The 24,222-nt window shown below is 42.8% G+C and overlaps 1 protein-coding gene across 5 annotated transcripts in view; it reads left to right on the forward strand.

The window, feature by feature from the left end:
• Window positions 1-24,222, forward strand: part of dgkza (diacylglycerol kinase, zeta a) — a 567,459-nt gene that overhangs the window by 522,211 nt on the left and 21,026 nt on the right. For all 5 annotated transcript variants that reach the window (XM_078415104.1, XM_078415105.1, XM_078415101.1 and 2 more), the window contains 4 exons: window positions 10,897-10,940; window positions 15,048-15,168; window positions 16,007-16,043; window positions 19,639-19,738. In XM_078415104.1, the coding sequence (XP_078271230.1) occupies window positions 10,897-10,940; window positions 15,048-15,168; window positions 16,007-16,043; window positions 19,639-19,738 (302 nt within the window). The remainder of the gene's footprint in view (window positions 1-10,896; window positions 10,941-15,047; window positions 15,169-16,006; window positions 16,044-19,638; window positions 19,739-24,222) is intronic.

Raw genomic sequence — 24,222 nt, forward strand, 5'->3', positions numbered from 1 at the left:
TATCAAATCTTATGTTCTACGATCTACCCTATTCCTTCTTTGCCACTTTCAGGGAACTATGGACTTGGTCTATTGGTCTTTCTGTTTATCAACATTCATTAGTGTCCTCCCATTTTATATAAATACATTTTGTCTTTGAGCACATGAATAAAGTGGAATCCCATTCTCTACATATGTCTACTAATGATGGACAATTAAATTTGTCATCCCGAGTCCATTCTTTGGCCTTTCTATCTTCATTGCTTCTTCCAAGCTGTGTTTGGCATGGCAGAGTATCATCAGTTCAGGGAAGGGTGTTCATTCTTCAGAGTCTGAAGAAGGGGCTCAACCCAAAACATCACCCATTCCTTCTCTCCAGAGATGCTGCCTGTTCCGCTGAGTTAGTCCAGCATTTTGTGTCTATGGTGTAAGCCAGCATCTGCATTTCCATTCTACTCCTCCAAATATCTGCTGTTCTTTGTACATTGAACTGGTTTTTAGGCACATTAAAAACTGTCTGTCTTCTGTTGCTTCTATTTCCTCGCCAAGTCAGTAAGTCACCTTTAAATTCATAAGCTTGAGTTTTTAGCCAACACGTCTTTTGGAGGTCTATGTAAATAACATCAGTAGACATTCCCCTGTCTATTATTTCAGTCACCTGTTCAAAAAAAATTTAATCAGGTTCCCAAGACTTGACCTGACCTTTTTCATGCCATGCCAAGCCTCTTGGTTCATCTGAAAATTTGCATGGTGTCCAGTTTCTTTTAAAATAAATAGATTTGTTTGAATGCTGTGTCTCTATTGTGTGAAGAATTCAGCAAGGGCCACTGCACTGCACTGCACTGCCCAGCACACTTCACTTCTGTGCAGTGAAGGATATCATTCCTGAGTTTCAGGCTCCTAGGAGTTTTAAGGCAACCAACGTCACCAGAGTTAGACCTACTGAATTCACATTTTAGTTCAGAGATGCACTCGGAGGTCCACGCCGACCAGCAATCCCGCACTCCAACACCATCCTGCACACGCTAAGGACAATTTTACACATGCAACAAGCCAATTAACCAATATACCTGTACGTCTTTGGAGTGTGCGAGGAAACCGAAGATCTCAGAGAAAACCCACGCGGTCACGGGGAGAACGTACAAACCCCGTGCAGACAACACCCATAGTCAGGATCGAATCCAGGTTGCAGATTAGCATGGCAGCGCAGTGAAACACAGAGTGTTGGAAAAATTCCTGGCCTTGCAGGTTCTGAGTTTCCCTTGTTTATCAGTTGTGTCTTTAGAGTGCAAAATCTTTAGGTAAGATGGTTCTCAGATAATGACCAGAAATACATATTCCCTTCTGAAATATGATATGTGCTAATAATGTGTCTGCACAGTGTGAGAAATTGAAGATATGTTGGATTTGGAGAAAGCAACAGCCTGCTAATTGCTTCTTCAATTATTGTTCCAGATTTCCCTTGTTTGAGCAGACAGTTCCCTTCTCTCTGCCTCGCCGACTGAATTCCGTACATTTTCGTCCCAATTCCAGCCCCAACAAACAGCTTTTCTCTCCAGCCCCCACTGGCAAATGAAGCTCCATGTCAGCTCACAGCAGCAATTGGTCAAAAATGAGTTTTAAACTGGCTGTAGCCTGAAGCGAAACATCTGGCGAAACAATGAGTTGCCACACCGAGCAAGAATCAGGTGCGCATGTCCGCTTGAGGAAGCTTACGTAGCAAATACAACAAGGCCAGCACGGTGGCACAGCGGTAGAGTTGCTTCCTTGCAGCGCTGGAGACCCGGGTTCGATCCCGACTACAAGTGCTGTCGGTACGGAGTTTGTACGTTCTCCCCGTGACCTGTGTGGGTTTTCTCCGAGATCTTCGGTTTCCTCCCACACTCCATAGACGTACAGGTTTTTGTAGGCTAATTGGCTTGGTATAAGTGTAAATTGTCCCTTGTGTGTGCAGGATCACTGTGTGCGTGGATCGCTGGTCGGTGCGGACGCCTTGGGCCGAAGGGCAATTTCTGCGCTGTATCTCTAAACTAAACTGAACTAAATACCTTTCCACCCACAGCTGGTTGCAAAGCCAGACCCAGTCGTACTGTTTTGTCCTCCACAACACATCACACCCACCATCCCCACTGCCGTCCGTCCATCCATCCTCTGGAAGGGAGATGCTGGGCCTTTTCCGATTGGAGGCAAAAGTGTATATACCTGTAGCAGGGGGTACCATTTATAATGGGGGGGTTTCGCCATTCATGTAAAGTAAAGGAGATGCTAGCAAGAATAAGCCATCCTACACTTTGTACCTGCGACACCCATTAATATCATGGCCAATCTTCCACCTCAGTACCACTTTCCACATCCCTTAATAAACAACAATCTGTAAGAAAATCTATTGATCTCTGTGGTGGAAATTCAGTTTCAATTTGGGCAGGTTTATTTTAAACTCAATATATTTAACATGGATAATGTGATCTCCTTCCATTTCTCATCATTCCCTCTTTAAATTGTTTCACCCATCCCTTTTAAGAACTGCCCATAGGAACATGAGTGGGCATAAATAAAGGATGTGCCTGTCATTATCGCTGTGTCATCGCTTTCTGGGAAATGTGATGATACAAAGCAGGATCATTTTTTACCCAAAACACAAAGTGCTAAAGAACTCAGCGGGTCAGGCAACATCTGGGGAGGGAATGGACAGGTGACATTTCATGTCAGGACTCTTCTAATTTCTTGTCCTCTTTATTCCTGTAGGAAAATCGACCATTATTAAATAACCGTTGTGTTATTTAGCAGTCGAAACCATGATTTCTAGAATTTGTTTTCACAATCTCTCTATGTATCCACCCAATTCTCTTCAAAGTGGTTTTTTTAAAACCCTTCACTGAAATTTGGCCATATTTTTCCAACATCTCCGGCTTTGTCCTGACCTTAGATTTTTTGGCTTAATTTCACTTCTATGTGGCACCTTAAGTTATTTGCCTATATTAAAGTGCAATGTAAAGTTATCTAAGATGACTACATTCGTGTAATGCTACATTAGTTCCACCAATTGTACAAAACCTGGGGCCAGAATTCACATCAACGTAATCTGACTGTGAAAAATATTTATTCCACTGGTCCTTTCTGGTTGCTCGTCTTAGTGATTCTCTGCTAGATTCGATTTAGAGAGACGACCAAAATATACAACAGACGTGGCCAATATTCACAGAACAATTAGCACAGTTAATGCCAGCTTAATATTTGTCTGAGCATCATATCATTTTCTTTCACAAAATACAACATTGTAAGAGAAGAGAATTTGTTTCAAATTTTACATGTTCTGATGGTTGGCAGGGGTAATATTTTTGAGGTAACATTGTCAAATAATAATGAGAGGGTTATGTGGCACAAAAGGTCAAGTGGTTTATGGGCCGAGCAAAAGAGGGGATGGAATATCAAATGAGAAGATAAGACAGGAGATACAATGTGAAAGTGGAAAACATCCAAGGACAGCTTAGGAATATTTGAGTCACAGCACGGAAACAGGCCCTTTGGCCCAACTTGCCCACGCCAGCCAAGATGGCCTCATCTGCACTAGTCCTACCTGCCTGCGTTTGGCCAAAGCCCTCAAAGCCTTTCCTATCCATGTCCAAATATCTTTGAAATAAAAGCAGAGAGATGAAGGTCAAATAAATTGTAAAGATGAAAATTGGGAAGGAGTGAGAGAGGTAAAAGAGAATAGGTATTCTCGGACTGAAAGGTCGTCTGATCTTTGTACATTTCCACAGATTTGTTTGAATACGTAATCTTAATATTAAAGAATGATCAGGAGCTAACGATGTACTTTTGACAGTTCCAGCTTTAAACATCATTGGTCCTTTGACTTTATTCTAGTACATTTCAGCGACTTAAAATAAAAGCCTTTTCATGGAGAATGGGTGATACAAGGTTTTTTTGCACACCTGTGTTTATATACACACTCGCGCAAACAAATCCCCACACTAGGTCATCTTGCTATAGTTTCATTAACTCGTTTAGCTTAAAACAGCAGAATAACTGAGTATATTCAAGAAAGATATCATTCGATTCTTTTAATATTGAGGGAGTCAAATGTTACAGGATTGATGCAGGAAGCTGACAATGAGGGAAGGAAAGATCAGGCATGATCTTATTCAATGCCAGAGCACAGGCAAGGGACTAAATGACTTACATTTGCTGCTATCTATATCCTTTGTTCAAACATGTTGTGTTGCAGAGCACAGACAAAATGTAATTGCTTCCATGTTTCCTTCTGTAGTGGTGCAGCTAGTAGGGTTGCTGCCTCACAACTCCAGAGGCCTAGGCTTGATCGCGACCTCCAGTGCAGTCCTTGTGGAGATTGCATGTTCTCTCTGTGACTGCATGGATTTCTTCTGGAAATTTCCACCCACATCCCAAAGGTTGGTTGAGTAATGTGTGGGTGCGTGATAGAATCTGGAGGGAATTGACAGGGATGTATGCAGGAAAACAAACAAGGTTTGCTGTATGATTAGTCTAAATGTGTTTGATGTTCAGTGTGGACCAAAATTGAGAAGAAAGCACGTTGATTTCTCTTTGAGAATTTAATTAAATCAATGCATCAGTTTAAAGAAATTGGAATTAATATTGTTTCATCATTCTCAGATACTTGTTCTATTTCAGAAGAGCTAATCAAAATAATTTTTTTTCATTTATATATAAATTATACATTGCATTATTAATCACAAGATTGAGCAACTGCATAATTAATGTCCAGATTTACAGAAAATAATCAACACTATAGTACGAAAGATCCTCTATCTGGCAGACACTGCTTCACAGGGATAATACACAGTTGTCATGAGTTCTGGGAGTTTACTCAATTTGTTTCACTGCCAAGCATTCAACAAGGGAGAAACATCTAACATCCTGAGCCTTTTATACCCTTGAGTAGATTTTTTTTAAACTTAATATGTTTATTTTTTGTAGAAACTTTTCACTTTCAAGTTCAGAGCTTCAGGCAATAATGCTAATGGCCTCCTTTGTAATCAGTGATATTTGGCACATGGCTTCAGCTCCTGACGTCTATTTATTTGCTTATCTTCACCATTTGAAGCACTGGGCCAGAATTAGAACAGTGTTAACGGATAGGAAGCAAATGTTCAGTTAGATGTGCGTGCATCGTTATACAACTGCCCAAGTCCCAAGTCGAGTTTATTATCATATGCACAAGTATGGTGAGGTATAGGTGTAATTGAAATCTTGTTTGCAGCCGCATTGCAGGCACATCGACTTAGACAATACACAAAACATAAATTGGTATGAAGATTTAAGTAAGTAGATCTCACAGGATGTAATTGTCAATGTCTGCAGAGTCTTGAACAAAATGTGCTTTGGAGACATTTTATGGATTGTGTCCAAAGATTTGTGTATTTTGGTTGTCTACTGGTGCTGACAGTACCACACCTTTGACCTAAAGTACAGTACAAGATAGCTAGCACATCAGCGTTCAAGCCAGCCAAATACCGGACGGACGGCCGGCATGCATTCTTCCTGTCATAGGTCACTGGACTGAATTTCTCCTTCACATCCTGAAGCAGGCAGGTGCAAGCAATTCTCAGCCGCATTTATATCCTGATGGTTGAGCTCGCCTGTGGCAGGACTTTGCCTGTCAAGCAGCTTAAAGGTCAGCCACTTTTATTTCTCCAGAAGACTCCCTCTGTGTAATTTAAGAGAGAGATGAATGATGAGGCCCAAGTCCAGTTGTGCTTATCTTTTCTTGGATCCCACTGCTGCTGAATCTTACACAGAGTGTTCGGATTTCTGTGCGTTTTTCAGTATTAGTATTTTCGTGAACATGTTTCAGGTGAGAATGTCTTGGAGCTTTTGAACACTGGGCAATGGATTATTTTTGTTGTGAACTAAAAGCATATAGATGACTGAGACGAGAAAGTCTACGCAGAAACCTTCAACAGTTTGTACCACTATTCACACCCACGTGCACACATTCAGTAAATGCACCCGAATTACAGCCACAATTACAGCAAACAGGTACTTTAGTACCTTAAGTTTAGCGTAACTTCATTAACCCAAGTCCTAAACATACATTCCCAAACACACAGTCAGAAACAAAAGCTTTTCACAGTGTTCAGTACATGGCAATAATAAATTTGACTAAACATTCCTTCTTCATAGCTCACAAAGAATGGGAAATGTGGTAAAGAAAGGACTGACATATATATCATCATGTCAGAATGCTCTTAAGTGCTCTGGAGTCAATGCAATACTTGTGTGCATTCATTCTTGTGCTGTAGAAAACATGGTAGGCAATGGACAGTAATCCCACCATAACCTATTTGATAAATAGAATAACTAGACAATTGCTTTTAGAACATCAATGTATAAGTGTCATCTTTCCGTTACATAATCCTGACAAGAATGCTCCTATCTGCATCTTTCCCAGATCTGAAGATAATATCCAGTTACTAAAAAAAGAGCAAAGACATTCAACGGGTCAGTTAGCATCTCTGGAGAACATGGACAGGTGACGTTTTGGGTTGGGATCCTTCTTAGGCAATGTTTGAATAGATAGATTTGGACAGATAAATGTATGGATAGATGGCTGGTTGGTCAATGTGAAGAGGGGTCCTGAAGCAAAATGACACTTATCCACGTTCTCCAGAGACGCTGCCACTGGCGGATCAGGCAGCACCTAAATAGGAATGGCTAGGTGATGTTTTGGGTCAGAACTCTTAGAGTCATAGAGTGATACAGTTTTGGAAACAGGCCCTCCGGCATAACTTGCCCACACCTGCCAACATGTCCCACCTTCCACTAGTCCCACGCTTCTTCATATTGACCAAATCAGTCGTCTATTCATTCATCTATCTGTAGAAATCTATCTGTTCATGTATCCAAATATCGCCTATCCATTCCCTCCACAGATGCAGCCTGACCTGCTGAGTTACTCCAGCACAAGTATCCAGTACCTACAGTTCTTTAGGTGTCCACTGACGTTACCTGATCGAAGGAATGGGTGACGTTTCGGGTCAAGGCCCTTCTTCAGACCGTAAACGTCACCCATTCCTTTGATCCAGAGATATTGCCTGTCCCGCTGAGTTACTCCAGCAGTTTCTCTCTTTCTTCAGCGTAAACCGGCATCTGCAGTTCTTTCCTACACATACTAAAGTTACTTCGTGGCTGTTGGTGGGAACTTGTCATAAATTGGTCACTGGTTTCCCACGTGGCAGCGATGATAACACTCAAAACTTATGGCAGTGCCTAAATGGCACTTTGGGCCATCTGATTTTGCAATTGGTGATATAGATCGGCGGCAATGGGAGCCTCGGCGGTGGTGGGGCATCGCGGTCGATGAGTGTGGGGGGGGGGGGGGGGGAGGGAAGACAATGGAGACCCGGCGTGGGGGGACTGTTGTGAGGGACGGTGGCAGAACAAAGGAGGACCCGGTGGGGGGGGAGGGAGGGACACTCTAGTTTAGAATCATCTGCACAGGGGATAAGCCTGTGTTCGTTTATTTGTTTGTTTGCTTGTTCCGGTGAAGGCGCTGTGCACACGGCAGCCAGGCAACGGTTGCTTGTCCTTCTCTTTTTGTTTTCACTTTTAATTTCAAGTTTTTGTGTGCCTTGTGCGTTTTAACTGTCGGCACACCAATTTCCCTCCGGGGATGAATAAAGTTTTATCGTACCAGTATGTGAAATGCAGCCGTTAAAAAGCTGGTTCGGGAAAACTGCCTAATTTCCATGTTTGTTTACCTTGGCTTGCATCCTGCTTTGCAGCAATTCTTAAACAGTTTAAAGGATTTGGCTCATTGACCTTCACAGGTGTAGCTTGCTGCACCTAAATGTTCCCGTGGTAAACAAAAACTATCAGCAATTCAGCTGCCAAGCACTGTGCTGTAAGTTTTGAAAACACATTTCGATTGTTTGCATTGCTTTTTTACCTCTGTGAATATGATCTGGGTTCATAACTGAAAGCCATAGCTGCTGTGGTGTGGTGCAGTAACTCAGAGGGTCAGACAACATCTCTGGAGAACATGGATCGGTAACGTATTGAGTTGGCACCCTTCTTCAGACTGAATGTGGTGGGGGAGAGGAGAACGCTAGAAGAGAGATGGGGCAGGACAAAGCCTGCAGAGTGATAGGTGGATACAGATGAGGGGGGGGGTGGAGGTTGATAGACATATGGTGGGACAAAAGCCTGAGATGAAAAGACAAAAGGATAGAAGAGGTGAGAATTATAAAACCAGACTAGACCAAGTGGACCCGTTGGGCCCAGACCTCTCCTGCATTGGTGCAGCACCATCTCCTCCCCCACTCCTCCTCCCCTCTCCTCCCCCACTCCCTTCCCCTCTCCTCCCCCACTCCCCCTCTCCTCCCCCTCCCCTCTTCTCCCCCACTCCCCCTCCCCTCTCCTCCCCTTCCCCTCCCCTCTCCCCTCCCCTCTCCCCCCTCCCTCTCCCCCTCTCTTCCCCCACCCTCCCCTCCCTCCCTCCTCCCCTCCCTCCCCCTCTCTCCTCCCTCCCCTCCCTCCTCCCCTCCCTCCCTCTCTCTTCCCCCCTCCCTCCACTCCCTCCCTCCCTAGGAGATAGATTTAAACTTTAAAATGTGAATAACTTTTAAAATATAACACCGATTTCAATGAAACGTCTTCCATTAGCACCAAAGGGACGATGGTGAGTAAGGTGGGCCTAAAGTTGTTGCGCTATCGTGTACCGTTTTGACTGTAGTTCAAGAACAAACAAACAAACAAATGAGAGTTTTCGTATATAGATGAAGGAATAAAGGTGGATGGGGAGGGGGAAGAGAAGTTGGTGCGAGTCCAGGATTGTTATTACTTTATCAAGGTCCTGCCAGTAGAAGTCATTCCATTAACATGTCCCATGAGGTTCATGCTTTTTGTATCAGTGACATTATTGTAAGACCACACAACTCCACGTTTCTGCAAGCCCAGGGTCAAGTCTAAGGCTGTAAGATGTCATCGTTTATGGTGGGATGTCACAGATTCTAGCACTGTGCTGTGCTTATATTACAACTGTGCCAATACTTGGCATTTTGTTGGCTACAATGTGCTTTGAAATTTCCCCGTGGGGATGAAAAGATCTCCCAGTAAATGAAAATATTTATTTTCTTTCACTAGTTGCATTAAAGTCTATAACTAGCCAATAAAATGTGTGCAGCATGTTACAATGTTTCATTGTACCTGTGCCTCACCGTATGTGTGCATATGACAATAACAGTATGAACATGTCTGAGATGATGCCATTTGAGCCATAAGGGCAGAAAGGCTGGAAGCATATTACAGCCGTACAGAACACAAGAACGTCATTCACATTCTAAACTGATGCTATTAATGTCACCCTAAATTCTCAGGTTAAAATCTCTATGTGCACCGATTTGTTACAATTAATATTGTAGTTGTGAGTATTATCAAATACATTTGTTATGTGTTTCGGACTCGGGAAAATGGGTAGAACATTAAATAATCACAAAGCCAAAACAAAACTGCAGGTGCTGCAAGACATCTAAAATAAAAATGCCACAAAACTCAGCAGCAAGGCAGCATCTATGGAGAAAGAAACAGAATTAATATTTCATGCCAATGACCTTTCATCAGAACTCACCTGTCACTCCCTTAATTTTCGATGAAAAGACATTGACCTGAAATGCTAACATTGTTTCTCTCTCTACCGACGTTTCCTAATCTGCTGTGTCTCTCCAGCATTTTCTGTATGCTGTCTCTGTATATTATTGTAGAGGACCCCCGTCCTCTACAAGCTCCACTGGCTCCCCATCCCCCAGAGAATCCAGTACAAAATCCTCCTCATGACCTACAAAGCCCTCCATAACCTGGCCCCATCCTACCTGACTGACCTCCTCCACAGACACACTCCTACCCGTACCCTCCGCTCTGCTGCTGCTAACCTCCTGTCCCCCCCCATCCGGACCAAACTCAGATCCTGGGGGGACAGGGCTTTCTCCAACCCTCTGGAACTCACTACCCCAAACCGTCAGAGACTCCTCCTCACTCACCACATTTAAAACATCACTGAAGTCTCACTTGTTCAACACCGCCTTCAATCATTGACCGTCGCTCCACCTTATTCATCCTTTTCTGTTCGTTTATTTATTTATCTTTATGTTAGATCTGATATGTAAAGCGTCTTTGGGTTTCTAGAAAAGCACTATATAAATGTAATGCATTATTATTATTATTATTATTAATGTATTTGAACAATGAAACAATGAACACATTTGTATTCATTTCATCCACAGTATAAAACCATAATATGTGTAAAAATGCATGTCGATTAACACTGTGCCTTTTTCATTAACACCTCAACCTTTCACAGGACCTCTTAATGTCCTTCTGCATTCACTTTCACTCTTTCACACACTTACGAGTTCTTCACTTTCTTCCCTCCCTATTTCACTCTAGCATCTCCCTAATCCCTCTCCTTTCAGAACCTCCTCTCATTCTCTCTTCACCACTTTTCACTCGCCCACATTCCTTAACCAACTAACTCTAATCCCATTCCAAGTGCCTTTTTTCAAGTTGTCTTTCAATGACAATATTCTTCCCCATGTGCTCCCCCTCCCTCTGTGCTGAATATACAACTATTAAAGATGGTGGATCATCGTTAAAAGTTTTATGTTCAAGTAAGAGAAAATGTGTCTATTCATAGAATTGCATAAGACACGACAAGTCCAGAGCTTGCAAGGAGAGGGGTTAAAATTCCTGAAGTTGTATGGATCTTCCCACAGAACACAAGGCAAAGGAATGAAGGGAATAGTGGAACATTTCTTCCATTTTTCTGGTGTTACAAGAGATCAATAGAATTTAGTGGAATTGTGGGGTCATGTTTTTTGAGAATTAACTGCTTGTTTTAGAATGGCTTTGCTTAAATTATGACATTTCTTCATTTACCAGATGAGAGCCTTCTTCACGCAGTGAAGAACAATGACCTACAGCAGGTAAGGCAAAGTGACAGAAACCCCATTGTGTTTTATAAAAAACAAAGCATCAGTGATATTTAACCAGCTTAATGTAATGTCTGGTTTGAAGAATAGCCAGAGCTATCATGGGTTCTGAGCAGTTTACAGGGGACCTAGATTATGTATTACTTTCCTGTGGTCTGTGCCTCAAAGACAACTAGCATGCATGTAGCACCCTTGCAAGATAGTTAAGGATCTCAGAAGTCTCATCAGATAAACTTCACAGCCAACCAATGATACACCTTACAGGATCAGGTTAAGGAGGAAATTCAAGAAAGATGGATAGCATGGTTGCACAGAAGAAATCTGGGTTGTTAATGATTTGGATGAGGGGATTGAAGGCTTTGTGGCCAAGTTAGCGCATGATACGAAAATAGGTGGAGGGGCAGGTAGTGTAGAGAAAGCAGGGACTCTGCAGAAGGATTTGGATGGGTTGGGAGAATGGGCAGAGAAGTGGCAGATAGAATATAGTGCAGCAAAGTGTGGAGTCGTGCATTTTGGCAGTAGAAATAAAGGCGTAGATTATTTTCTAAATGGGGAGAGAATCCAGAAATCGGAGGTGCAAAGGGACTTGGGAGTGCTGGTGCAGGATTCCCAAAAGTTAATCTACAAGTCGAAACGGCAGTAAAGAAAGCAAACGCAGTGCTAGCATTTATCTCGGGACGGCTTGTACACAAAAACAGGAATGTAATGGTGAGGCTCGAAAAAGGCGCTGGGTGGCCACACTTGGGATATTGTGAGCTATTTTGGGCACCATATCTGAGGAAGGATGTACTGGCTCTGGAGGTGGGCCTAGAGGAGGTTTACAAGAATGTTCCCATGAATGAGTAGGAACGTGAACCTTGAGGAACACAGACGTTGCAGAAAATATCAAGGTTGCAGGAGGTTGCAGAGATGGGTTTGGGACATTGTCTGATGGAATGCTGTTTGAACACTCAAATACAACTCGGGGTTTGTACTTTTACCGGAGAGGTTTGGTGCCGCTTCACGTGAAACCATCTGTTTGGCTCCTGCGATTAAATTAACGCTGCAGTTGGTCTTGGTTTATTTTGTTCCCCTGATTCGCCTGTGCTGTTTCTATCTTCAACTAATGTCAGGGTCAAGTTTCTCATTAATTATCCTCCAGAAGTAATAATTGAAAACTTATTTTGTGGAAACATATCCATTGTATAAATGCAAGACATTATTTCCCTTAAAGCATAATGGCAAAGAAAATGTAATTTATGTCAGAGAGTTTCATTTTTCACAATTTGTTTTACATTCTGTGCTTATTCAATTCTCAAGGGAGGAGGTTTATTGTAAATAACATTTAGAAAGAAAATTCCAGAATCTAGTGGAAGGTAACTGACTCTCATGAAATTTTAGCACCAGCTATTAAATACACTTATTCACAAATACAAACTTATTTAACTGTTGTTATTTGTACAGTAATTTTTAACCTTTTCCTCATGTGATAATTATATCAATGCTGATTATAGCGCATTTATAGCAACAAGCTAACAGCGTTCCATTTTAATGTACATTTCCCATTATGAGAACAAAGCATGTGGTCCATCTGGTCCGTGTTACAGATTATATTCTGTAAAAAGCTATTTCCATTTTACTTCATTTAACCTATTTCTCTTTTTATGAGGATTAATATGTTTCACATTATTAAGATGGCATCTACAAAGATGGAAGGGCGGACTGCATTTTGAGAGGTCAGGAAATACACCAGGGAAACATAAAACGATGAAGGAGAGAAAGTCCCATACAAGGTTTTTGTGTTGGAAAGGTTGTGTTGCAACGGTGTTTCATATCGAGTACAAGAGTTGGGATGTTATGCTGGAGCTGTACAAAACATTGTTAGACTTCATTTGGTGTATTGCATATAAATCTGGTTGCCCCATGTGGTAGCAACAGAGAGAGTGCAGAAGAGATTCACCAGGATGTTGCCTCAAATGGAGGGCTGTAGTTACAGGGAGAGATTGGACAGGCTGGTTTATTCTCACTGAAATGCAGGAGCCGAGAGGGGTGGCCTTATGGAGGTTTATAAAATAATGAGTGGTATAGATACGATGGATAATTAAGAGTCTTTTTCCCAGGTCAGGGTAATGTGGAACTAGAGGACACAGGCTTAAAGTGAGAGGAATGAAAGGAGATCTGAGTGGTTCATTTTTGAAACAAAGCGTAGTGGTGAATGGCTGTAACAAACTACCAAAGGAGGTGACAGGGACAGATATAATTATAATGTTTGCAAGGCATTTGAACAGGTACTGGAAAGGAAAGACAAGAGGTATACAGGCTTAATACAGGCAACTAAATATCAATAGTCAATATCAATAGTCGTTTATTTGTCACATACACATAAATGTGTAGTGAAATGAAACATTACCCGCAGTTGAAACACTAAGACCAATAAGAATAGTCAATGAGCACAGGTAAATATCATGGTCAACATGGACAGGGTGGGCCACAAATAGTCCTGTTACACTCTGAAGCTCTGTCATGGCATTGATTAAGTGCGTAAAGAGTCTTGATATTTTTGAGATGGTTGAATAATATGCTGGCCTTACTAGTTAGCACCACTCACTCACAGTCTGTGATATTCCAACTATTGCATTGAATGATGAAAAATTACAGAACACATGCTTAAGATATTCTAAGATGTGCAGTTCCCAATGGGAGCCCCTTTTCCCAACTCCTTTGGAGATTCTTCGGACCTTCTGGAAATGTTAAACAGAATAAGTCCCAGAGCAAAAGGAATTGCCTGAATGGCAGTATGAAAATCAGAAGCCTTTGTTTAATTCAATGCTAGCATTTATATCAAGAGGACTGGAATACAAAAACAGAGATGTAATGCTGAGGCTCTATAAGGTGTTGGTCAGGCCACATTTGGAGTACTGTGAGTAAATTTGGGCCCCATATCTGAGGAAGGGTATGCTGGCTCTGGAGAGGGTCCAGAGGAGGTTTGCAAGAGTGATTCCAGGACTGAGTGGGTTAACATATGAAGAATGCTTGACAACACTGGGCCTCTACTCACTGGAGTTTAGAAGGTTGAGGGGGGGACATTGAAACTTACAGAATAATGAAAGGCATAGATAGAGTGGTTGTAGAAAAGATGTTGCCATTGGTGGAAGAGTCTAGGCCCAGAGATCATAGCCTCAGAATTAAAGAGCGCTCTTTTAGAAAGGAGGTGAGGAGGCACACCTTTAGTCAGAGAGTAGTTGATCTGTGGAACTCATTGCCACAGAGGGCTGTGGATATTTTTAGTGGCAGTGGATATTTCAGTGAATATTTTTAAGGCAGAGATTTTGTAGATTTCAGTGGATATTTTTAAGGCAGAGATAGACAAATTATTGATTAGAACGGGTATTAAGGGTTATGGTGAGAAGGCTGGAAAATGGGATTAGAAGGCAGAGATCAGCCATGATTGAATGGCGGAGTGGACTTGATGGGCCGAATGGCCTAATTCTACTCCTATAACTTGTGAACTTGTGAATTCTTTCAAGTGCACAGGATGACAGGAAGCACTGAGATGTCTCGTGTATGAAATGGGAAGGAATGAGGTCCGAATATAGGTAGGAACATTCTGTGGAGCAAGGAAGAGGCAAGGGACCAAACGCAAAGGCGGGAGGAGATCAGATACACTGATGATTGTGATAGTTCTCAAGTCCCAGAGAACCCAAGAAGGGATGGGAATTAAACTACTTCTTATTCTCTGGCAATATTTAAAATCTTATTGTACAGAATTATGCAGCAGCTGTGATCTAGCGGATGGTGCTCTTGCCTCTAAATGAGAGTTTTCTGGGTATAAGTCCTAACCCTTTTTGCCATATTTTGGAAGAGACCATTAGACGTCCGTTCCATTACTGCTCGAGTCCAAGGGGGATGTAAAAGGCACATTGTTTAGCTTGACTGGCCAACCATATATTAGCGGGCATGTTACAACAGTGACGACACTTAAAACTTAGTTAATTGGATATAAAGCACTTTGGGCTGAACTGTGGTTGCAAAGGGCACTTGGTAGGTGCAACTCTTTTTCAATGTGAACTCCATTACATTCTGTAAAAAGACTGACCCGCACTATATGTTTTGTTTCTTCAGTTACGAGAGTTGCAAAAGTCGGCCGCTGATCTACTCGTGCGAGATTCTTTAGGATGGACCTTACTGCACCATGCCGTCAGCGAGGGGAACAAAGAGATTGTGAAATACATCATTGACAATGGTATGGAGCTGAACAACTGCTGGGAAGTCTCATTTGTGTAAATCTATTAGCTACAAAGATCTCAATGGCAATATGACCACCCTTCCTGTTGGAAACTTACTTTGCAACCCCTCTGAACTGCGAATGGGGAATTTACTATGTTCTCACTGCGAGCTTTTTTCCCCTTTAATTCTTTCCACCACCAATGACTCTGCCAATCCTCACCTCCCAGGAGGGGAGTATCATTGCACGGTACTACTTGTGCAATGATACTCTATTACTCGGTAATCCCTTATTCGGTTATAGCGGACAATCGGCAATAACAGACACCATTCCCCCACCACCCCCCACCCCCCATGGTTCATTATAATGCGGGTGTACTGTACCTCGGTACACGTGACAATCATAAACTAAAATAAAAAACAATTGCTGCACAGAACACAAGAGTTGCTTGATAGGTAAAAAAGATTGCGAACTATCTAATGCCCCACCTTTATGTTTGCTACGTTATGCAATAAAGTTGTTGTCTTCTCGTTGTCAGCCAACGTCTGCCAGTAAATAACAACACCAGACATGAACCAAAGAAGCTGCAGCAGTGAAGAGTTTTGGAATGACAAGTTCTCCCAAACATCATACACTTACCAAATGTCTATCTCGAATCATTCACATACTGTGCACACAAGGTTATTTTCACACTATTTGCAAAGCCAATGATGTGGGGTAATGGGGGTGCTCTATTGCAAGGGAAATCTCTATAAATGAATAGATGGAGGTGTACAATGAGCTTTTAAAAGTGCTTCTGGTCATGTTAACCTATTTCTCTTTTTCCTTCCCTGCCCCACCCCAATCCTCTCACCAGCCTCTCCAGAAATCCTGGATTTAACAGAGAAAGAGAAGTAAGTTTTGACCCTTTATTTACACAAATAGGAATGAGAAAATGAATCGGGTTGTATCATTGTGATGAGAGAGAGAGTCTGTCATCTTAATTTGAGCAAATTATGGATATTTCTCAATAGATAAGAAGGCAAAGACTTCTAGCCTTGGTATGTGATTAAATCTTGTTCACAAGCAAAGAGGGATATCAGGCTATGAATTTAATCATATTGAAGATTTTACTCTAGTAGTTTACTGATACCGTGCTGGTTGATTTAAAGATGGAACCGATGTTCATTCTCAACCCATTTGTGAAATTGGTCTGAGATGAGTTGCAACATGATTAACTTCCACACCAAAGCAAGATGGCTGCAGGAATCTGGCTCACCAATACCATGTTGTCTAACCACTGGTTAATCAGTGAATATTTGGGGTCCTTTTGTGCCTTGGTTCCATCACCTAATCATTTGCAAATATGCCTTCAGCTGCCAGGCCCCAAATTCTGGATATCCCTACCTACCAATTCTGCTTACTTAATGTCCTCGTTTAAAACCTACTGCTGTAATCAGGGGTCACCGATCCCAACACCTGCTTGTGTACTTTCACAACTCTCTAATTCATACTATGAAGTGCTGTAGGATTTTTTTACAATGTCAAAGTGTGACATAGATATTCAAGCTAGAGTAGTTATAAAGATGCTTCCAGACTACTCTCCAAGGTATATGTTTTGCCAGACTCTAAACTTGTATCAGCTAATGTACCCTTCCATACCTCTAGTTACCCTCTCCCCTGACTCTCAGTCTAAAGAAGGGTCTCGACCAAAAACATCACCCATTCCTTCTCCAGAGATGCTGCCTGTCCCGTTGAGTTATTCCAGCGTTTTGTGTCTATCTTCAGTGTAAACCAGCATCTGCAGTTCCTTCCTGCACACACCAGCTATGGATTCATGCTGATTTTTCAGCAAAACAATGACGTTTGAGGAAATTACTGTAGGGAAGTGACAGAGACTAATGTGTAAGGAGGGAGAAATTGAGATCTTAACATCTCTCTATGTTTTTTGAACTTGGGATTTCAGCCAGGCCTTGGGAGCTAAGCATTAGCATTGACTTTCCCTGCAACTTTTTTGACTGAGAGGGGGGTATTTCTCAGAGGACTTTCTACTCTATGGAGTACAGAGCGTTCTGCCTCCTGGGACCCTGACATGAAGGCCCACAGTCATTGCTTCTTACAAGCTCTTTTCTGCCTGCACCGACAGTGCTCCTCAGCTTTAAGAAGTGCTGGCTGCGTTTTATGAGGGTCAGTCCAGGCTGATTTCCCATGCCCCCCGAGTAGGCACGCAGCCAATGAATAACAGAGACACTGCAGCTGCACGCCTGACCCATTATAATGAGCTGGCAGCTCCAGCTTTCCACCGGTGCTCTGGCCACTTGAGGTGGGCAGTGTGTGCCTGTTTTCAGACTGGATCAAATGACGGGGCTGTAATTAAAGTAAATGATAGATACATAGACAATAGGTGCAGGAGTAGGTCATTCGGCCCTTCGAGCCAACACCGCTATTCAATGTGATTATGGCTGATCATCCACAATCAGTACCCCGTTCCTACCTTCTCCCCATACCCCTAGATTCCGCTAGCCCTAACTCCTCAATCTAACTCTCTTTTGAATGCACCTAGTGAATCGGCCTCCACTGCGTTCTGAGGCAGAGAATTCCACAAATTCACAACTCTCTGTGTGAAAAAGTTTTTCCTCATCTCAGTTCTAAATGGCCTATCCCTTATTTTTAAACTGTGGCCCCTGGTTCTGGACTCCCCAATATCGGGAACATGTTTCCTGCATCTAGCGTGTCCAATCCCTTAATAATTTTATAAGTTTCTATAAGATCCCCTCTCATCCTTCTAAATTCCAGTGAATACAAGACCAGTCGCTCCATTCATTCATCATATGACAGTCCCGCCATCCCGGGAATTAACCTGGTGAACCTACGCTGCACTCCCTCAAGGAAGAATGTCCTTCCTCAAATTAGGAGTCCAAAACTGCACACAGTACTCCAGGTGTGGTCTCACCAGGGCCATGTACAACTGCAGAAGGACCTCTTTGCTCCTATACTCAACTCCTCTCTTTATGAAGGCCAACATGCCATTAGCTTTCTTCACTGCCTGCTGTACCTGCATGCTTACTTTCTGTGACTAATGTACTTGGACACCCAGGTCTCGTTGTCCTTCCCCTTTTCCTAACCTGACACCATTCAGATGATAATCTGCCTTCCCGTTCTTGCCTCCAAAGTGGATAACCTCACATTTATCCACATTATACTGCATCTGCCATGCATCTGCCCACTCACACAACCTGTCCAAGTCACTCTGCATCCTCATAGCATCCTCTTCACAGTTCACACTGTCACCCAGCTTTGTGTCATCTGCAAATTTGCTAACGTTACTTTTAATTCCTTCATCTAAATCATTAATGTATATTGTAAATAGCTGCGGTCCCAACACCGAGCCTTGCGGCACCCCACTGATCACTGCCTGCCATTCTGAAAGGGACCTGTTAATCCGTACTCTTTGTTTCCTGTCTGCCAACCAATTTTCTATCCATGTCAATACCCTACCCCTAATTCCACGTGCTCTAATTTTGCCCACTAATTTCCTGTGTGGGACCTTATCAAAGGCTTTCTGAAAGTCCAGGTACACTACATCCACTGGCTCTCCCTTGCCCATTTTACTTGTTACATCCTCAAAAACTTCCAGAAGATTTGTCAAGCATGATTTCCCCTTCGTAAATCCATGCTGACTCGGAACGATCCTGTTACTGTATCCAGATGTTTGGATGTCATCTCTGTTTAGCAATCGACTCCAGCATCTTCCCCACCACCGATGTCAAGCTAACTGGTCTATAATTCCCTGCTTTCTCCCTCCTTTCTAGAAAAGTGGGATAATATTAGCTACCTTCCAATCCACAGGAACTGATCCAGAATCTATAGAACATTGGAAAATGATCACCAATGTGTCCACAATTTCTAGAGCCACCTCCTTGAGTACCCTGGGATGCAGTCCATCAGGCCCTGGGGATTTATCAACCTTCAGTCCCATCAGTCTACCCAACACCATTTCCTTACTAATGTGTGTTCCTTCAGTTCCTCCGTCACCCTAGGTCCTTTGTCCCCTAGTACATCTGGGAGATTGTTTGTGCCTTCCTTAGTGAGAAGAGAACCAAAGTACCTGTTCAACTTGTCTGCCATTTCCTTGTTCCCCATAATAAATTCACCTGTTTCTGTCTTCAAGGGACCTATATTTGTTAACTAATATTTGTAATAACTAATAAATGCTGATGCTTCATTTATGGTATTTGGACTGTTGCCCCAATTTGTTTTTGGAGGGGGGGAGCTGCATTGGGCACAAAGTGCTCTCTTTAATCAGTAGGTGTAAGGTACTATCTAACCAACAGCGCCAATTGTTATCTTGACGTGTTGGAATCCCGACATGCTTTAACAGAACACCAAGGCCTCTGGTTTGTATCTCTTTGGTGTTGAGTTACATTTGTAGCTGAGATAATGCCTGGTGCTATGTTGGGAGCCTCGGGCTGCTGATAATTGTGCTGGACACATGATTTCTTTTTGCAGTGGTGAGACAGTCCTACACAAAGCAGCTGCACTCCGACATCGAACCATCTGCCATTTCCTTGTGGAGGCTGGAGCATCCCTGATGAAGACAGACTTGCAGGTTTGTATGTCATCTCTGTTTAGCAATGACTTTGCAGTGACTCCTTCACATGGACTCAACTCAAATCATCTGGTTGCATGACTCATGTGCTCATCCATCTGTAGTTCTCAGCCTTGTTGCAATGGTAATTAAATACCTCATCCCAATCTTTACGTACTGTGCCAAAGAACCTTATTTTTAACCCTCAATTCATATATATATATATATTTCTTAACTTCTAGGAGCAGAATTAGACCATTTGGCCCGTCAAGCCTACTCCACCATTCAATCATGGCTGATCTTTCTTTCCCGCTCAATCCCATTCTCCCCATAATCCCGGATGCTCTTATTTTATTATCAAGACATGTACATCAGCAGCGAGCTGGCATTTATTCTATTTATCAGTTGACCATTCTGTTACTGGTTCAGAAAGACAAGCATGGCAGCAGAATGCAGCAGCCAGGCCCACGATTTTTGTCACGGATGACAGAGAAACTCATTTGGTTACACCACCAGCCATTGAAACGTATAAGATTATTAAGGGGTTGGACACGTTAGAGGCAGGAAACATGTTCCCAATGTTGGGGGAGTCCAGAACCAGGGGCCACAGTTTAAGAATAAGGGGTAGGCCATTTAGAACAGAGATGAGGAAAAAAAATTTCAGTCAGAGAGTTGTGAATCTATGGAATTCTCTGCCTCAGAAGGCAGTGGAGGCCAATTCTCTGAATACATTCAAGAGAGAACTAGATAGAGCTCTTAAGGATAGCGGAGTCAGGGGGTATGGGGAGAGAGCAGGAGCGGGGTACTGATTGAGAATGATCAGCCATGATCACATTGAATGGCGGTGCTGGCTCGAAGGGCCGAATGGCCTACTCCTGCACCTATTGTCTATTGTCTATCTATAGAACCATTAGTTCCAGGTCTGTGTGAGACCGTTGCAGCTGATTTCAGTATCCTGCTGTTAACCATAACCTTATTTTTGCTCTTTCAAATTCTGATCCAATTCCCTATTGGAAGCTATGATAGACTCTGCCTCCATCACTCATTGCTCGCCACTGATCGCAGAAGGAAGTTTTTTTTTGTGCCACCTTTGGGTCCTCTGTCAATTTCAAATCCAGCTTGCAACTCTTTCAACAATGGGAACAGTTTCTCAAACCAAAAACTAAAGTCAAGGGACACAGCGGGTCAGGCTGCTTCCATGTAGGGAAATAGACAGTTGACGTTGATAGTCAGGACCCTGTCACCTTCAAATATTCACATACATATGCACCATATCTCTTAAATGCTATCAGCAACTCAGCTTCAATCACTTCCTCAGGCTCCTTGACACTATGGAAGCTGAGACTGCAGGTTCTAGGTGTGTGGTGTTTAGTTAGTCCTGTATGCCAGTAGCTAACAGTGAACCAACCATAAGGGCTGCCAGTTCCATTACTCTTGCTTCCTTTTGAGATATTTTCAGTAAGTCATTTCCAGGGGGATATGAAACTACCACATATCCTTCAAATCCTTCAAAGGCTGAAATCGGCACCTTTCTTTTCTATAGTCACCCTCAGGTTCAGAAGTCTTTTGTTCCAAGGAAATGTGATTATTAACTGCTAACAATTCAAAATATGTAGCATACACCTCTCCAACTTTTGTCTATCAGTCCAATCCCCATGATACTGTAGAGACTATTTTCCAAATGGGAATAGGACTCAGAAATCTGAGGTGCAAAGGGACTTGGGAGTGCGGGTGCAAGATTCCCAAAATGTTAATTTGTAAGTTGAATCGGTAACAAGGAAGGCAAATGTAATGTTAGCATTTATTTCAAGAGCGTTAGAGTATAAAAACAGGGATGTAATGCTGAGACTTTATAAGCACTGGTCAGCTTGCATTTGGAGTATTGTGAGCAGTTTTGGGCACCATATCTGAAGAAGGATGTGCTGGCGTTGGAGCGAGTTCAGAACAGATTTACGAGAGTTATCCCAGGGATGATTGAGGTAATGTATGATGAACATTTGACAACAATGTGGCTGTGCTCGCTGGAGTTTAGAAAGATGAGGGGGGACCTCAATGAAACTTACCAAAGAGTGAAATGCCTGGATAGAGTGAATGTGGAGAGAATGTTTCCACTAGTGGTAGAGTCCAGGACCAGAGGCCACAGCCTCAGAATAAAAGGGCGCACCTTTAGAAAGGAGATGAGGAGGAATCTCTTTAGTCAGAGGGTGGTGAATCTGTGGAATTCATTGCCACAGAAGCCTATGGAAGCGAAGTCATTGGGTATTTTGAAGGCGGAGATTGATAGATTCTTGATTAGTAAGGGTTATGGGGAGAAGGCAGGAGAATGGGGTTGAGAGGGAAAGATAGATCAGCCATGATTGAATGGCGAACTAGACTCAATGGGCCAGATGGCCTACTTCTTCTATGACTTACGAACATCCGTTTAGGGGTGATGCAGTGTCCAGTCATATGGCAGCCATATTTTAAAAGGGTAGTTGCCAGCTTGGAGGACAGGCTTGTGAGAGTTAATTTAGTTTGAATCCAATAGAATCCATCAATTGATAGCAGTGCAAATCAGTAGAATGTGCGCAATTTCTTCCCTCCACGTCTCGTCCATGAACCCCACGCGAAAATGTGAAAGGGAACTTTGAAAGTGACGTGCATGGCACAGAATATGGTGCCGGCCAGTATTAGAAACAACTGTTGCACAGCCTCCTTCAACGGGTAACGGAGACACATTTTATTCATGCACAGCACAGGCGATCGACTAAACTGTAGAGAAATTAGGATTTCAATTCCTACGTCTTTTATGCTCCAACCACTGTTGAAAGCCACAGTGCCTCATGTATCAGTTTGCCTTATTAATGGTGCATGTCGTAGCTAAAAGCCATGAACTTCCTGCAACCTTTGAAAGCGGTCAATTCACATAAACAATCACAGTTGTTTATATTTAATCAAACAAGGTTTCCAGACCTAACTCATCTCAAATTCTTTGAGGACTGCTCCGTGTGACAGTTTATTATCCGTCATTTTTTTGTATTGTAGTTAATGAGATTTTTGTACCTATGTTCCAGCCACAAGCTTGATGTTCTTTTGTCACCCATGGTTATTAACACACTGGTTAACTTAATCCTTCAAAGGCTGAAATCGGCACCTTTCTTTTCTATAGTCACCGTCGGGTTCAGAAGTCTTTTGTTCCAAGGAAATGTGATTATTAACTGCTAACAATTCAAAATATTTAGCTTACACCTCTCCAACTTTGTCTATCAGTCCTCTATGATACTCCTCAAGGCTCATCTCAGGCCAGTGACAGGGCTCAACTTTAAAAGAGTTGTGGGGATGTGGGCAAATGGAAGGGCAGGCAAAAATAGAGAGATCAACTGTAGGATCCTCTATATGGATTGTCGCTTCCCGTCAGTGTACCAGAAAATCTAAGAGGAGAAGGTGAATGTGGCAAAGTGTGATACAATTCACCTGTTTAAAAGCTAACACAAGCAATTTATGGTTGTAAGATGTTGCCTGAGTCCTCCTGAACTTCAAAACTATACTACAAATAATGTTACTTACTTTCCAGCTGTTGTAGCTGATGTTCCCCTGGTTGATATTTATGTACACTCTCCATCCACGTTCAGTAGGAATGTGTTTCGTGGTCAAATCTGAATCGAGATTACTCTGTTTTTGGCCACAGCAAATTTTGTTTTCCAAATTAATCCAGAGGTGATCAGCTCAGATTTTGGTCGATCACCACCAGCAATTGTGGAGTGTAAAGTTGCACAGCAGTCGAGTTGCTGCCTTCCAACGCCCGAGATCCTGACTACGGGTGTTGTCTGTACAGAGTTTGTACGTTCTCCCTGTGACCTTGTAGGTTTTCTCCAGGTGCTCTAGTTTCCTCCCACACTACAAAGACATGCAGGTTTGTGGGTTAATTGGCTTTGGTAAGTTGTCCCTAATGTGTAGGACAGTGCTAGTGTACGGGGTGATCACAGGCGCCAACGCCGCAATATGATCAAAGACAGCAGCCACGGACTCCCCAGAACAACGACCAGAGACGGACGACCTCACCTGTGGAAACTGTGGAAGGGTCTGCCTGTCACGGATGGGCCCAGTCAGTCACACAAGGAAATGGAACCACAGATGAAAAATCCCCCTCTCCAAGCAGGACAACGCCAAGCCACACCGTCATCTCCCGCAGACGGACGGCTGCCAGAGAGATGGGGCGATCGCTGGGCGGTGCGGACTTGGTGGGGCGAAGAGCCTGTTTCCGCGCTGTATCTCTAAAGTCTAAAGTAAAGTCTAAACATTCCAGCAGAGCTGTGAAGTAAACAATTTGTAAATTCTGACTGACAAATGTTTAAACAGGGTCACTTAATTGGATTGGAATCACTTGTTCCCTCGGTCACCCATCGAGATCCTTATGTCACCTGGACTGCCCCAGGGCTGGGCATTTACAAACAGTAAGGAGGGAAGATTAATCAAGGCGAATCACCCCAAGGCCACACTCCAATGCTGACATTCAATCCCAGCAC

Source organism: Rhinoraja longicauda, chromosome 18 (genome assembly GCF_053455715.1).
Source record: "Rhinoraja longicauda isolate Sanriku21f chromosome 18, sRhiLon1.1, whole genome shotgun sequence".
Classification (NCBI taxonomy): Eukaryota; Metazoa; Chordata; class Chondrichthyes; order Rajiformes; family Arhynchobatidae; genus Rhinoraja; species Rhinoraja longicauda.